The following is a 15,686-nucleotide window of genomic DNA, read 5'->3' as shown; positions in this document are numbered from 1 at the left end:
TTTGGATTTTATTCTGAGACTGGTGGGAAACTACGGGAGTTTTGAGCAAAGGAGTTACAAGATCGGACTTTTTTTTTCTTTAAGGGCCACGGGGAGCCTGGCCAGTGGAGCCTGCCCCCGACCCCTACATTCTTAAAAGATTATTCTGCATAGTAAACATCTGTTGATTTAATTAATTAAAAGAAATCCCCAAGATGAGCCCCTTAAACCATAGAAATGAAGATCTGATCCCTTCCTCAGTTAAACATTTATTTGGATAAGAAAGGAAACCCAAGAACTAGAGGCAGCAGCTGGCCTGGATCTCAGGCCTCGGACTCAGCAGCCCCCACAGATTGAGAGGAGCACTTCCTCTTGCTTAGGTTGGTAAGGATCTGGTCTTGGTTGGGCCGGTAGAGAACCACGAAGCTCTCTGGAGGAAGGACGGGACCTCTGTTCTCTTCTACCTGGCCCATCAGCAGATAACTGGATCCTGGGTAAAGGAGGGAGGGATTGAGAGCTTAAGTTACTGAGACCTTGTCAACACATTTTCTCATTAAGATTCTACACGTCTATCATTTTAGTGTGGCTAACACCCCCTCTCCATTTCCCTACATCTCTGTTACCTTTCTTCATGGGGGGGCACTGCTTGCAGGGCACATAAAACTTCAGGGAGGTGTCAGTGGGTGGAGAAGGCAGGTCCAGTCCTCCAGTTTTGTAAGCACCAATGAGACTGACAGTGACAGTGAGGCCTTCGCCTGGGCCCCGAACCATGGACTTTACTGTTGCAGTTACCACTGTGGGAGAAAAGGGGTGAATGATGAGGAACCAGGAGCCAGGGTAGGAGATGAGGAGCCAGGAGCCAGGGCAGAACTGGAACCAGAATCGGGAGGGGTTGGGGTGGAGTGGGGTGTGCTGGTTAGGGAAGCCAAAAGAGCAGGGTCGGCAGAATGGGGCTTCTTACCCAGGTTGCTGGAACAGAAGTTGCTCTGCAAGGTGCCTGTCCTCCGGCACTGCTTTGGGCAGGGGACACTGGGTGCATCTAGTAGGGAGAGGAGGATGTTTTGGAAGGTTGATCTACCCAGCAGGTAGGAGGGACCACTTTCCCCATATCAGCCTCATTGATTTGAACTTGTTCAGAGCTCTATCCAGCTTTGGGTCCTGGGACACAGTACCAGCTATTGATATGAAGGAGGCATCAGTGAATGAATGAATGAAACAGCTCCCTTCAGTCCTCACCCACTTCTTCCCCTTTCCGAGACTCACCTGGGCCCACTGGAGTTGCCTCGGCCTCAGGTGAGGCCTCTGATTTCTCTGCAGGTGGGACTCGGGGTTTGGTGGGCGACTTGACTTTGGGACCAGGTCGGGCGTCTTCACCCGGGCTCCGGGCTGGCCCCTCTTCGGCAGCACCCCGCGGCAGGATCTTGTAGGAGGCTGAGAAGCCATCGGCGGTGACGCTGAGATCCGAGACGAATTGGACGAGGAGCTCGTTCCCTTCGGAGGAGATGGGGCTGCGGGCGGTGGGGCATTAGGGGAGGCATCAGGAAGGGCCCAGCACCCTGCTCCTTCTCCAGCCCGGTGGCCTTTTTAACCTCTGCCTCTCCGTCAACTGTACTAGCTTCCTGACTTCGCAGAGTCCCACTCACATCTCGATCCGCAGACCCCAGACCCGGGATCAAGCCTTCTTTCTGCCTGGCCTACCTGCTCCAACCGCCAGTTTGGAGCCCAAGGGCTCAGATCCAGCCCCTGCTGCTAAACCCACCCCTCAGAACAACAGTGTGGTACCCCCCGCTGTCTCACCTGGGGCACTGGAGACGCCCGGGCCCGCAACCCACCCAGCCCCCGCCCCCTCACCCCGGGGCCGTATCACCGCAGAACTTCCCCAGCCTCTTTGCATCGTCGCTCTCGGGTCCGTTGAACACGCTGACCGAGTCGTAGCGGCAGTAGGTGTCGGGTTCCAGGTCAAACTTCCCGAAGGTCAGCGCGATCACCTGGCGGCGGGTCGAGGTGGAGGCTGCTCTGCAGGACCCAGGCGCCCTGCACCTCTCACCCCCTCCACCCCGCCGCCTCCTGTACGCTTGTAAAGCGGGCTCCTCTCTCACTTCCCGGGTCCCCTTGACCTCTCTGTCCTTAAAGCATTCACACCACGGCTCGGAGGATCATATACACCCATGGGACCCTGCAGGTGCGTCGGTCGCTGTCCTCGGCAAGGTCCAGTCCTGGCTTACTCTCAAGAGACAGACCCCTCCACCCCCTTAACACACATAGAGTTTGTATCAGCACCGTGTACCTCGCTCTCAAGACTCGCCACAGTTGTAATTTTACATATTTTGTTTGAGTGCAAGCAGGGTCTGGGTCTGTTTTTGCTCCCCGCCAGCGCAAGCTCAGTGCTCGGGATAAGGTAGATGTTCGATAAATCTTTGCTGGCTGCATGCTGGAGGACGCCGCCTGGGTCCCGGAGGGCAGCCCGGGCAGGGGGTCCGTACCTGGTCCGGCGGCGCGACGATGTGCCAGGAACAGCTGATGCCCGGGGGGTAATCGGACTCGGGCCAGTTGGGCGTGGTCAGGGTTCCCTGGGCCTTCTCCAGCCGCCCCCCGCAAAATTGGTGCTCTGGGGAGGGGAGAGAGGAGCGGGGGTGGGGGGCAGTGGAGATCCTTGGTCAGCTCGAGGGGAGCTCTAGGCTGGGAGCCCGGGCAGGAAGCTCGAATGTCTGGGTCTCAGGATGAGGGTACGAGAAGAGGGGGAGGAAAGAGGGAGGGAGGTTAGCAGAGAGCGGGCCGGGAGGTGCGGGGCTCAGGGAGATCTCGGACCGCCGGGCGCCCAGGCTGGCGTGGAAGGGGAGGAGGAATCGGCTGGACGTGCTCTCTTCTTGCCCCTCCCGAACCCGCGGCCACACCGCGCCTCTTCCCCTGGGAGATCCCATCTCCCCGGCCCGGCAGAAGAGTCCCCTTTGTAGGCTGGAGGGCCCCCACGCTGTGAGAGTGCCCTCGACTTGGGGCACAGCCCCCGAGGCCCCTTTGGGGAGGCTCCTGCCTTAAACATTTCAAGGGAGACTTCTGCCGCCAGGAGGGGGTGATGGGACCGCAATCGGGAGCCCACAGCTGGGTGTAGGGGGCTGCGGGTTGGGGGAACCTAGTCCCCCGGCCCTGGGATGCCCCCTCGCGCCCATGTGAGGGAGCCCGATTGCGGACGGGGGCGGGCAGTTACTCACCGTCCCAGTAACCCCAGGCCGCCCATTCCACCCGCGGGTCGGTGACCCATTTCCGCCTTGCGCCTGGGGGGGGGCCTGGAAGAGGGGGTGGGCGGGAGCGGGAGTGGGGAGAGAAGACGGGGAGGAGGGACTGAAGGGGCAGTTAGTGAGGAAAAAGGGTAAGGGAAACAATGGGGGCCCTAGGCTCTTGGGCGCGGGGGTTGTATCTGGGTTGAGGTTAGGGCTGGGGGCGGGGCCTGCGCCGGGGGCGGGGCCAGGAGAGGGGCAAGGCGGAGGTGAGGGAGGTCTCACCAGTGCCTGAGGTGGCCCGCCCGCTGTACCAGAGCAGGAAGCCTCGTCCTCCTGTGCCCTCGTCCGCCGTCATCCTCAGGGTCACCTGGTTGCCGGGGGCGACTAGAGGTGCCGGCCGGAAGGTCCCGCAGAAGCGTCCAAGCCGCTGGCCCGAAGTTCCAGACCCGGCAAAGACCTCCAGAGCATCGTAACGGCAGGCGGGGTGCAGCTCCAGGTCGAAGACTCGGAAGGAGAGGGACACAGTCTGGCCCTCAGGGACCTGACGATGGGGAAGGGGAAGGGAGACTCACAAAGTCAGCCCACGCACAACCCAGGCAGAGGGCATCTTCCCTTTCCCAAGAGTTTCCTACAGGAATTGGGCCTGAATGGGAAGGGACCCCATGTGGGTGCAGAGCAGAGGGCCTAGGCTCTACAGCAGGCATGTGGCTTGTGCAAGGGACAAGACCCGAGGTCTTTGGAGAGATTAGAAAGGGCAGGAGAACTGGGAGTGGAGAATCAGGATTTGAGTTAAGGGTCAAGAGTTAACAAGCGTGAGGGCACTTGTTAATGACTGATGCCCTCAGTGACCAGGAGAGGACTTGGAGTTCCCCAGATTGAGAAGGTGGTGCTTTGTGTGAGGAGGGTCCCTTAGCAGTTAGGCCTTTGCCTGGGAGACTTTGATAAGGGGGTTGACCAGAGGGGCCTTCTCACCGTTATTGTCCAGATGCACTCCTTGTTGGGGGGGTAGAGGTTGGGGAAGCCCTCACTGGCCACGTAACCTGACTCCCCAGTCACAACCCCTCCGCACAGGAACACAGGTCTGGAGAACAGAAGAGGGGTTAGTCAGGAGCCGGGGAGTAATGGAGAGACAGGGATAGGGTATTGAGGATGGGAGGCTGGGGGTATGAAGGAGCAGGGCCAAAGGGACCTGGGGCAGCCTCAGTCAGCCAGGATGGGATTGGGGTGGGAAATACTCCAATGGAGGATAAGGAAAAAGTGGGACCAGCAACTCGACCATTCCTCCAACCCCCCAGAGTCCCCACCCCCACCCCCACCCCAATAGGAATTCCCGGAATCCTCCTCGGTCCCCCTTCTTCACTCTCCCCCCTCGCCCTGCCTGGCAGTCGGGGACAGGAGCCGCCTAACTACTTCCAGATGTGGACATAGCCACGAGGCGATGGGGGGAGGGGGCGGAGAGATGAGGGGAGCAGCAGCAGCGATGGCCCTTGAACTGCCTGGAGACCAGGATTCCTGAGCTCCCAATCTTTGCCCTGCTCCTGTTCCAGCTAACTACTTGAGTATCTGCCTCCCAAGTCTCCCATTCACTGCCCCCTCATCTCCCCACAATTTCTAATTCCTTCTTGGAATCCAGATGTCCAGCTACCAGGCAAGTTCAGTGTCTTGGCTCTCTTAGGTTCCATGGGGGGCCAAGGGTCTGGGAGGATGGGGAGACTTGAGAGAGTAGAGGATGAAGGGTGGAGGAATGGGAGCAGTGGCGACCTGCAGGAGACTGTGGTCTTGCAGCAGAGGGGGAGAACGTGGGGGCCAAGGAAGGATGGGCTTGGTGGGAAGTCTGTGGGGTGGTGTGTTAGCAAAAGAACCGCAAGCTCCACAGGCATTACTCCCGAGGAATCAGGGTTTTGAAGCTCACTTGAGCTATATGGATGATGCCGAGAGACCTACCTGGTGTAGTTGGGGGTCTGGCCATGGGCAAAAGGCATCAGGGCCCATGCAGTGAGGAGGGGCCCCAGGAGGCAGGCTGTGGCAGCAGGCAGCATGGCCAGAGGGGGAAAGGTGCTGGGGTTCTCGAGACAGAGGCAGCAGCTGAGTTTAGCAGCGGCAGCGGCGGCAGCAGCAGGATAATCAGTGCCAGATGAGGCAGCCTCGGGTGTGTGGGCGTGGGGACTGGCCAGTGGGGCGGGCGCGGGGAAGGCGGGACAGGGAGAGTAGAGCCTGGACAGTGGCGAGTCTAGGGGCCTCTCTAGGTTTAGGACACATAAATATTGACCTAAATGGGGGGTGGAGCAATGAGGGGCAGAAGCCATAATCCAGGCATCAAGTAATTGAGGCATCTGGAACCCAGCACCCTGTGAACACAGCCTCTGGTCCTTCCCCAGCCCAGGATCCTCCCCACTCCCCACTTCCTCAGAACCCACAGGAAGGCCTTCCTTAGACTCCCAACCTCTAACCACTCACCTGCTTCCTGACCACCCTCTGGCCCAGCTTATTTCCCACTTCAGATGCCTATTACTTCCTTTCCATACCTGGGCCAGACTAAGCCAAGAGAAAGAATTCTGCTCACCCATTTTCTCTTCCAAATAATTGAAGGTACATGAGAGGGCTAGGGAAGCATGGTAAGTGGATGAAGGGAGTGTCCATCTTACTGAGGAAAAGGGGGACAGAGAAGAAAGGGGAGAAAAGGACAGAACTGGGAGGTAAACAAGAGGAAGAGAGGAGGGGGCTGACTTCACAGGAATGCAGGGAAATGGGTAGGAGGCTTTCTGGAGTCAGAAGGAAGTAGCCTCCTCATGATGGGGATAAGTCTGGTAGACAGAGGATCTAAGCAGGGGAACCAACTAGTATATGTTGCCTGAGCTGTTCCAAAGCTGGGGCCAGGACTTCCAAGTCAAAAAGACTGGGTGGGGTCTTAGGGGTGGGTAGGGGAAAGCAAGCTGAAGGACGTAGGTGCTGTCAGCTCTGCAGCAACTGAGAGCTTGAGCCACTTGTGCTCTGCCTGCCCTCACCTGTGCTCCTGCCTCCCACCCACTGAGTCAGGCCTTGGGCTCCCCAACCCCTGCCCCATGTCCCTCCTAGGCCCCAGGGTTCCAAACCAGGCCTTGCTTCAGCCTTTTATTCTATTTGTCCGTCAAATATCTTGTCCTTGATAGTCAGGTTGGGGGCCCCTCCTGGGAAGCCCCCTGAACATTTTACAAAACAGTTTCCTGCCTGACCTGACATGTCTAACAGTCCCCATCCCACTGCGACCCAACCCCATGCACACACAGTGTTCATTGCTACCACTCCATCCCTCCTTAGCCCCTGGCCCAGGCCCAGACTCCCTCCAGGGGTAAGGGTAGGAGAGGGGGGTCAGCTCTCAGGGGTCGGGGAGCCTGGGTCAACTGCTCCAGCAGCCCTCTGCAGCATGTCCAGGGCCTCCCAGAAGAAATCCTTCTGTGCAGCCGTCAAGGGCATCCAGCCCACGATCTCCTTCATCTTTTCCATGCGGTCCTGCAATGTGGAGCAACTGTGGATCTGGCTTAGATACTCCTCACAGGCCCAGGCCACCTCCCCAGGTGTTCCGGCCCCCAGGCTGGGCTCAGGATTCCCCACCACCCTGCTGGCTGGCAGGTCCCGGTAAGCAGGATGGTGCTCAATGTCGTGGCTGGACAGCATGTAGAGGCATTCTCTGGTGGAGCAGAGAGAGCAGGCACACAAAGGGACCTTGGAGGAGAGAAGGGGCATGGCTGACTGGAGCTTTTACTGAAGGGGTTCCCAGGAAACCCAGGCTAATCTGGCTTCTGTGTTCCTCCCTCTCAAACCAGCCCTGAGCCAGCAAGTGAGATACAGCTGGCTAAGTGCTAGGGTTGTGTGAGGTCAGACAAGGCCAGCAGGGTCTGCTAAGGCAGAGAGCTGTAGTGCGTGGCAGGAAAGGGAGGTGGGGGTGGTTCTGGGGAAAGGGAACCCATGGGTCCTTGCAGGAGTCCCAGTTACAGTCCTGAAGGCTACCTGGCTCTGCTGCTCTTCCCCTCCCTGGTTGCCCGCTCGCCTGACCCTGCTCTGACCTTGATGTCGAGCTTGACGAAGGAGGCACTCCCCTTAGGCCAGCCGGGCAGGCGGCCTCCAGCCCCACAGCCACAGCCCAGCAGCTCCTTGCTGAAGTCCGAGCCTTGGCTCAGCACCAGGGAGTGGTTGAGGCCACACCACAGGGCAACAGGGCGTTGCAGATAATGTACCTGAGGACACATGGCCGGGGTCCCTGAGAGGGGAACAGGGGGGCCGGGCTCCAGAAGGTTGACTGGAAGGCTCAGGGCGGAATGTAAACTAGGGAGGGAAGAAATGGGAGCCAGCATCCCCCCACCCCCACCCCCAGCAGGTCTGCCCTGCTGAATGCAGATTGCTAGCAATCTGTCCCTTCTCATTACCCCTGCAACCCTCAACAGTCTGACCACATGGGGTCTAGCACTTCTGCTGGTCCCTCATCTTTCTTCCCAGAAAATAAGCTCCTTGCCTGAGGGCAGGGCCTCCATCTACCCCCTCATTGTCAGCTCACACACAGGTCTGTGCCAGTCCAACCTCTCATCCTGCCTTAGCGGGAGGACCAGCCTTCCTCCTCCCAAGAGTTAAAGCCTCCTTCCCTCTGTGCAATTCCAGATTAGCCCCCGAGGAAGGACTTTCCTTCCACTGTCCTTCCCTTCCCTCTCTAGCGTTTTCAATTTGTCATATCATTATCTTCCACAATGGCCACGCTACTTTGAAAAAACATTTCTACCTGATTCCTGCTGCTTCTTACCTCTCTTAAGTGGCAGAACTGGTTACATGACTACCCTAAGGTTGACCACATTCTTGTTCCTCACCACAGCCAGTCTTTTGTGAACCTCCTTGTGATCTGGCTTCTCTCCTCACTATGCTACTGACATGTTCTCTCCAAAGGCACTTGACCTCCCAGCTGCTAAATCCCAGGGCCTCTCCTGCATGCTCATTCTCCTGAGACTAGTTAGTGTTTTAATTCTGAAGACACAGATAAGTAACTTATGGTCATAATAGCAAAATCACAAAATATTTGCAAGCAAAAATTAATTTAAAAATCACTGGAAATTCTTCTACCCATTATTAACATCTTGCTGGATATTCTTCAGCTGTTGCCTAAACAAACAAACACACTTAAGTTGTGTATTTTTAAACAAAAATGAGATCGTACTATGAAAACTATTTCATAAATGTTTTTTCACCTAAAAATATGGCATGACCATCTTTTCATGTCAGTAAATATATTCCTACATTGTCATCTTGTCACCATTAACCACCCTCTCACCTACCCCCTTTGAATATTCTTGCTCCCATGGCTTCTGGGATATGGCTTTGAGGCGCCTGCCTCCTGTCAGAGACATATCTTCTTTTTCACCCTGCCTACAATAGTGGATTCTGCCCAGATCTGCTCCTCTATCTCCACTTTTGTACTTTCGACCTTGTTGCAACTTGGTATCTAACTGCCTGCTAGACATTTCCAATTTAGTGTTTTACTCTCACTGCAAAAAGTCCAAATTCACATTCTTTGTCTTCAAGTGAGTATCCCTTTTGCAGCTCTCACATTTGTTGGCAATATAGTCTTTTGTCCAGAGCCTCCTTCGTCTTATACCCCTCTTCTTAAAACTAATCAATTTTGAGGGCCTGTTCATTTTCTTCCAGAACACTTTCTGTATCCATTCCTTTCCATTCTCTCTGCTCCTGTACCAGTTCCAGGCCCTTGACTCAAGTTCTGCCATCACATGGCAGCCTCCTAGTGGGCTTCCCAGTCTTGCCCTCCTGTGTACTATGACAGCCGACCTGTTCTCAGTCACCCCTTGGGGGTCGCCTTCCCGTACTCTGGAACCTGCAATGACTCTTCCCCAAATCTATACCTCTCCAGGCTGTTCCCACCTAGACTGCCTCACATCTCACTGATTCCCAGTACACCCTGTCTGCTTTAGTTAGACCAGTCTTTGCACTGTTCCAGGTAGGTGCAAGCTTCATCCCCATCCCTATGACACTGAATGCCTTTCCCTATCCCCACCTGAATCCTATCTAACCCATGAGGCCCAGCTCATACCTCTCCACTCTAGTTGCTCTAGCCCACTCAGGTCCCCCACCCCAGCCCTTCACTAAAACCCTATTGCCCTTACAGCATGCACCATACAGAACAGACCTCATAGTGCCAACCCTGGGTAAGCCATGCGACAGTCTAACAGTGTATCAATCACAGGCATGACATATTAATGGGCTTAACCTTTCTTTGGGGAGTAGAAAGTGGATTCTATGGAAATTGGAGAAGTGGACAGATCCAGGGGTTAGGGAATTGGGAGGAAGGGGGTTGGGATGAGAGTTTCTGGAAAACAATTTCACCTGTGTGGGTTCCCCACGGTCCATTTTGTCCCCTGTTCCCAGCTGCCCATATCTGTTATTTCCCTGCATAAAGATTCGGCCAAATTCATCCACCAGGCCAACATGATTGTAGCCAAGAGCACAAAATAGGATCTAGGAGATAATACAGAAAGGGGAGGTGGGCATTCAGTTCTCTCCAGAGGAACTGTGAGCTCCAGAATCTCCCAACCGCTAACCTGCCATCCCCAGCTGATCTCTTCCAGCTTTGCCCTTCATGTTGGCCCTCTCCTCAGGTCCCCTGTCCCTCCCAGATCATTCATTTGATTTTTGCTCATATTTAAGACCCTTGATACCTTCTAATCTCTAAAGCCCCACCCCCCTGGTCTGCCCTGCCTCTCCAGGATCCTACCTTGGCAGGCAGTGAGAGAGCAAGTGGCATCTGCTGGTCCAGGGGGTCAAAGGCTTGAAGGGTCCCAAAGAGATCACGATACACCCCTGGGGTATGCACCTCAAAATATACTCCCCCCTGGTCTGGGGGGTTGGGAGCCCTCAGTTCAGCAGCTTTGGGCACCCATTTCCTATAAGGGATAAGGCCCCATCCGGGATGAAAGGTGCTAGACCCAGGGAGTCTCACACCCACCAGAAATGCATCAGTTATGATGGCTGGGAACCTAAACACATCTTTTCCCTAGGATGCCCTAAGGGGTTCACCACAGAAGTGCAATTAGGGTAAGGGGTGTCGATGTTTGGAGTGTCTATCTAAGGCTGGGGTCCTGGGAGGAAGGGAGGTGGTTCTTACCTGTGATATAGAGGGTACTGCTCTGGTTGGAAGCCATGCAGGCCACACTCAGGTGAGGCAGGCAACAAGACACCTTCCTCAGGGCCAACTGAACTGTGTAGGAGCGTGGCTGGTCCAACTGGGTCTCATTCACTACCAAAGAGTAGATCTTTCCTTCCTCTGGGGGATGGGGGGCGGCAGACAATTATGTGGGGGAGGGGACTCTCCAACATCCATATTAATGTCCCAATAGGCTCCCTAAGCCATATGGGATAAAACATTTACTGCCCTAGAGTGGGGCTGGAAGTAAAAGGAAAGGGTGACCTCAAGTTCCCTAGACTTCAGCCCCCAAAACAAATAAGCACTTCAGCACAAGAGGCAAGTGTAGAGAAAACCTAGCAGTTAGATTTGGCAGACTCAAATTTGCCTGTCGGGAAGAATGAGATCTGGGGATTTACAGCCCTGTCTAGCATTCAGAAGTCCAGACGGTCTCAGGCTTGGGGATGTGGTCAAGAATAGAGGACACTGGGAAAGTGGGGAGCAGTTTGGGGTATAAAGTGAGGTGCCTGGCATGGAAATTGGGGAGATCAGAATTTTAAAAATCAGGCATTCACTACAGCAGTGGTTTCTAAATTATTTTTTGGCAGCAGGGCCCTTTATTCATATGAAATATTATGCAGAGTCCTAGACGAGGAGACAGATAAAAGCAGAGCTATTTGGATTGAGACCAGGATGAGGTAGCATGCGGACCCCTGTCTGAGAGGGCTTCCTCCCCATCACTGGCAGCAGGGCCTGAAGAATCTGCAGGAAACAATTTGCAAACCACTGCTTTAGGCCATACCTGTGAGGAGCAGTAGAGCCCGCTGGGTCTCCTGACCAACCAGCACAATCTGTTTGAAACTCATGGAGTGATGGAATGTCATCTTGAAGACCCGCTGCCCACTGGACTGCAGATAGACCTCAACACAGTCGCATGCCCGACTGCCGGTTGTGCCTAACACTCCTGGCTGCTCCCGAGTAGCCAAGACGTAGAGGTATTTACGATAAACTGTGTCACATCTTGGGTCCGAGGCAAACTGTGGGAAAAGATGAAGGTGTCTGGGACCTAGGGCCTCAGAATGGGATAATGCTGGGCCATTGGATGATGAAATACTTGGGTCTAGGGCTGGGAAATAAGGACTTGTTTTCAGGTTCCTGGTGTGGGAGGGCAGATTTAGAGGACACCTCAGGACTGGTGGGGGCACTGGGTCCCTCAAGGAGGAGCAGGTTTTCAGCCGCCAGGGTCCTACTACTCACATCCTTAGCTCCACGACACAACACAACATAGCGGCAGGCCCGCTTCCATTGGATCTGGCCAAGGGTGGAAGAGACCAGGGCGTTTTTGAGGAAGAAGAGGGTCCCTACATAGTCGAGAATGAATATGTGGTCCTTGGTGGGCAAGAAGCGGCGGTAGCCATGGGCTAGCAGGGGGGCTACGCTCTTGCTGAGACATCGGCGGCGGCCTCCAAATGCCTGGAAATACAGGCCCTTCGTGTCTGGAGAAGAGGAGGAGATGGAAGGTTCAGGGAGTGGGGATGATGTGAAGGATATGAATCAGAGCTTGGGTACATTAGATTTCTCGGGCACCCTGGTATTTATCTTCTCCCCATTCCCAGGATTAGGGAACAGACCCCTTCCAAAGGAGATGTGGGAAGCTTAGATTATACCCTATGTTTGAACTTTAGTTCTCTGCCCCACCTCAGCCCAGGGTCATACATGTACTGCTTAGTGAGCACTCATTTGGTCTAACCTTGCATCTGACATCAAGTGAAATATAAGAATAAATACTTAGAAAAGAGGCAGAAAGAGGAGTGAAAAGGAATGATGGAGAAAGGCCAGTAACCTTCCCCCACCTCCAGCTCTGGATCTGCTATCCGGACGCTTCTCTGTTAATCTCCCATTATGCGAAAGCAAGTAATTGGATAGAGGCTCCCTGGAGGAGATGGGGTTTAGAGCATGGTTCTCAAGCTGAGGTTGATTTTGTCCCTCTGGGGACACTGATTGTCACAACTAGGGTATCAGGTGGGTAGAGGCCAGAAATGCTGCTCAACATCCTATACTGCACAGGACAGGCCCCTACAACCAAGAATTTTTTGCCCAAAATGTCAACTGTGACAAGGTTGAGAAATCCTGGTTTAGAGGACGGAAAACTCCAGGTTTGGGGAGTAAGTATGCATCTAGGGTAAGATGTGGAAGAGTTTGTATACTGAGGGAGACTTGGCAGGGATGCTGCTAATGGGAGCTGCAGGTGGGATGCCTATCAGAGGGTGGCTCTAGAGACTTGGAGGAAGTACTCCATGGAGTATGCCTGAATCTGACAAGTTTTTTCCCAGAGAAAAGGGTCCTGGAAGGTTGATGGAGAGTACAGAGGTCATCAGGAGGGATAGAGCAGAAGGGATCCCAGGATAAAGTGGGACAGAGGCAAGAATTGGAGGTTCTGGGGAAGGTGTACAGTTAAGAATGGCAGCTCTCTTCCAGGGCCGGACCCCAGAACCCTGCTCTCGGAAGCGCGGACAGAGCCTGCGACAGATGCATCTCCACACGCCCTCAGCATCGCACACTTTGTGGAAGTAGCGGCAGGTCTGGCCTAGGGCGACTAAGTCTCTGACTGGGAGGAATGAGATGATATGCTCCACCTGGGGGGCAGGAGGGAGGAAGATGTCATTGGTGGCCTCTCAGTGGTCTGGCCCCCAGCCCTTTATTCTCAATACCTCCCCTCCAAGGACTCACCAGCTCTGGGGGGAACAATTGAACAGAAATAGGGTTTCCTCTCCCCTTCTTCTCTTCAACCCCAAGCTCTGGGCCACAAGAAGGGCAGCTCCGCTTCACCTACCCAAGGAAAATGGGAACACAGGGGTTCTATCAGGGTCACACTTCTTTTGCTCCCTTCTCTCAGCCTGTCTTTCATTAACTCATGTCTTGGGGCTCATCTAACTCCAGTTCTGTGCTGTCAAATCCTCCTATCTCTCCCACCAGGTCCACAGGTCATCTCTCCCTGTCTGCCTTGTTCCTTGGCCCAACTTCTTCAGATAGTCCCCCCGGATCTTTTGCCTTGCCACCTGCTCACCCCGAGCCCCTCCTCCTGTTGGCACAGCCCAGTGAATTTATGCAGCTTCTGTCTCAGGCTTCTCCTTACCATCCTGCCTGCTCCCTCCCTGCTCCTGCTCTCAACTCTCTGGGGCCTTTGGCCCTCCACTCCACTCAGCTCCCTGGCCCCCGTTGCCTTTCCCACACCATGTCCTCTGCCTGGGCTTGGGGGACCTCTGGGGCCCCTCTGCCTCCTAGGCCCCTCCCCCATGGAGTCTGAGGCAAACAAACCTCTCTGTGACCTCACTATCCAGCCACTGTGACCTATTTTCCTTAACTTTGCCCAAACTTTATCTCTTAGACAGCTCCTGGTTTCTAGCTTGGTTTAGCCACCTATTGGCTCATGGGATATGCATTTTACTAGAGAAATAAAGTGTGAACTAGTGGTAGATGAAGCCTTTACTTTCAGGAAGTAGCCGGAGGTTTTCCCACTTGAGGTCCCTTTAGCACTAACTCTGTAGAAAAACACTGATGAATTCTTCACATCTTAGCAGGCCGAGGCTTCAGGGATTTGTAGCTCAAGAGTATAAACTCAAAAATAAATACATAAATAAATATGAAAATGTAAACTCAGTTTGACAGGTGAGGGGGAAAGGTGATCCTGCTAATGACTACGTAGCTCCTAAAAGCATGCACCAGATCAAAGTGGGAACAATTCAGCACAAACTCTTTATGGTCTCATGAAAAACACATCTACAAGCAGGCTGCTTTCCTGGGGGACAGTAACATCAATGCATGAATGAAGGACAATCTAATAAGGTGGGAGAAAGGGATGGAAGCTCGAGATATCTCTCTGTATCTACGCTATTAGCTTTGTCTTATGTGAGGTGACATTTATGAGAAGAAACAGCAGGAGTTGGAGTTGTGTCTGTCCAGGTAGGGGAAGAAGATCTACACCAATAAATCCAAGGAGTAGCTGGCTTGTCCAGGGGCTCAAAGAAATCCAGTCCTAGCGGATAACCAGCCTTCACCGTATAACAGATCCATTTATTTACTGCACTGTCAACCACCCAGTCAAACTCCCTTACTGATGGTGACTAGTAAACAGCCAGTTTGGGAAACCTAAGATGGAATTTTAATAATTTAATAAATCTGTATGTGGGATCCGAACCCTCGGCGGGAGCGCCACCGCGCTTCCCAAGCGGCACACTATATAGCAGTGCGCCACCGGGCCGGCCCCAGGTCCTTATACCTTTGCAAAGGATATTAACATCTCCAAGTAGACAGAAAAAGCACTTTCTGCTTCCTCTTGCATGTGGGTCCCCTTTATCCACTCCATTTCACCCCAGGAGGCATACAAGAGGTTGCAAATAGAAAAAGTCCACTGTAAAACTAAGAAGCGTGGAAGCGCCCTGCGTGGAGGACTGAGGCCTCGAAGGGCCAGCAGTCAGGAACTTGCTGTTTGCTCTTGTTAACTCATTGCCTTCCCTCTGCCTCAGTTTCCACATTTGTAAAACGAAAGACTTGTTCTAGGTGATGATGAGGTCCTTTCCAAGCCTCTCAAATCCCCAGATCCGGTTATCACAATTCCTGCCAAGGGAGCTCCTCTGGTGAGGCTGGCAGGCCGAACAACCCTCCGCCTACACCCTCCTCCACGAGCTGGGAGTCTACAGGCTCTAAGAAGCCTCCCGCTCGCTCCCAGCCCGGGGGTCCCGAGACCCTCGCAGGGCCTCGGCCTCCGCACCCGGAAATGGCCCCGTGCCCTTTCAGTCTCCGGCAGTCGCCCGGCTCCCCTCGGTCTCCTTCACGCCCTCGACGCTGGCTAGACCCTAACACGTCCAGTTCACACTCACTATTCAGGTCCTCGCACAGCGCTCACATCCTTTACCTCAGTCTCAAAGTTCTAGCTCACCCGCCTCCTCCTTGGCGAAGGGACCGCCTTCTCGCCCATGCTATTGGTAGGTAGAGCCGCCCCTCAGTGAAGAGGCCGGGCCAGGCTTCCTGCGGAAGATCTAATTGGCCTTCTTGACAGTCACTCGCCTGTATCTGGCTTGCGATTGGTCTTCGTTGGATGAGGACTAAGCCACCCCGGCTTGAGGTCTCTCGGCCTCTATGCCTTCTGGTTGAGTGCCGGCGTCCCCGCCTCCTGGTTGGACCTGATTGACTCCATCTCCAGCCCTAAGCATTGTGATTGGATGCAGCTGCGCGGGGCGGGGCGGCCTGAAGCGCCAGCCGTTGGCGAGCTCTCCCTTCTAGCCCCCTCCCTTCTTTCTCCTGGCTCCGGCGCCGGAGGCTCCACCTCCCCC

The 15,686-nt window shown here is 54.5% G+C and overlaps 2 protein-coding genes across 4 annotated transcripts; both read right to left on the bottom strand.

Moving 5' to 3' along the window:
• Positions 1 to 232: 232 nt before the first annotated feature.
• Positions 233 to 6,209, bottom strand: PCOLCE (procollagen C-endopeptidase enhancer). Its single transcript, XM_008580701.1, has 9 exons — positions 5,142 to 6,209; positions 4,170 to 4,278; positions 3,480 to 3,738; positions 2,463 to 2,587; positions 1,831 to 1,967; positions 1,243 to 1,487; positions 941 to 1,018; positions 603 to 773; positions 233 to 469 (listed from the first exon to the last, which is right to left on the bottom strand). The coding sequence occupies exons 1-9, from the start codon at positions 5,528 to 5,530 to the stop codon at positions 303 to 305; spliced, it is 1,680 nt and encodes a 559-aa protein (XP_008578923.1). The 5' UTR covers positions 5,531 to 6,209; the 3' UTR covers positions 233 to 302.
• Positions 6,210 to 6,294: 85 nt separating this feature from the next.
• FBXO24 (F-box protein 24) lies at positions 6,295 to 15,628 on the bottom strand. Of its 3 annotated transcripts, none has more exons than XM_008580703.1 (10): positions 15,293 to 15,628; positions 13,084 to 13,182; positions 12,806 to 12,989; positions 11,611 to 11,849; positions 11,156 to 11,390; positions 10,336 to 10,494; positions 9,946 to 10,067; positions 9,558 to 9,689; positions 7,241 to 7,411; positions 6,295 to 6,899 (listed from the first exon to the last, which is right to left on the bottom strand). In XM_008580703.1, the coding sequence occupies exons 1-10, from the start codon at positions 15,329 to 15,331 to the stop codon at positions 6,546 to 6,548; spliced, it is 1,734 nt and encodes a 577-aa protein (XP_008578925.1). In that variant the 5' UTR covers positions 15,332 to 15,628; the 3' UTR covers positions 6,295 to 6,545. The 3 variants fall into 3 exon arrangements, with proteins under 3 accessions (XP_008578925.1, XP_008578924.1, XP_008578926.1); XM_008580702.1 differs by lacking the exon at positions 15,293 to 15,628 and adding an exon at positions 13,421 to 13,652; XM_008580704.1 differs by lacking the exon at positions 15,293 to 15,628 and adding an exon at positions 13,588 to 13,652.
• Between the last annotated feature and the right edge of the window lie 58 nt (positions 15,629 to 15,686).

This window comes from Galeopterus variegatus, unplaced genomic scaffold (genome assembly GCF_000696425.1).
Source record: "Galeopterus variegatus unplaced genomic scaffold, G_variegatus-3.0.2 Scaffold2147, whole genome shotgun sequence".
NCBI classification, from domain to species: Eukaryota; Metazoa; Chordata; class Mammalia; order Dermoptera; family Cynocephalidae; genus Galeopterus; species Galeopterus variegatus.
This window is presented reverse-complemented; position numbering and strand designations above follow the sequence as displayed.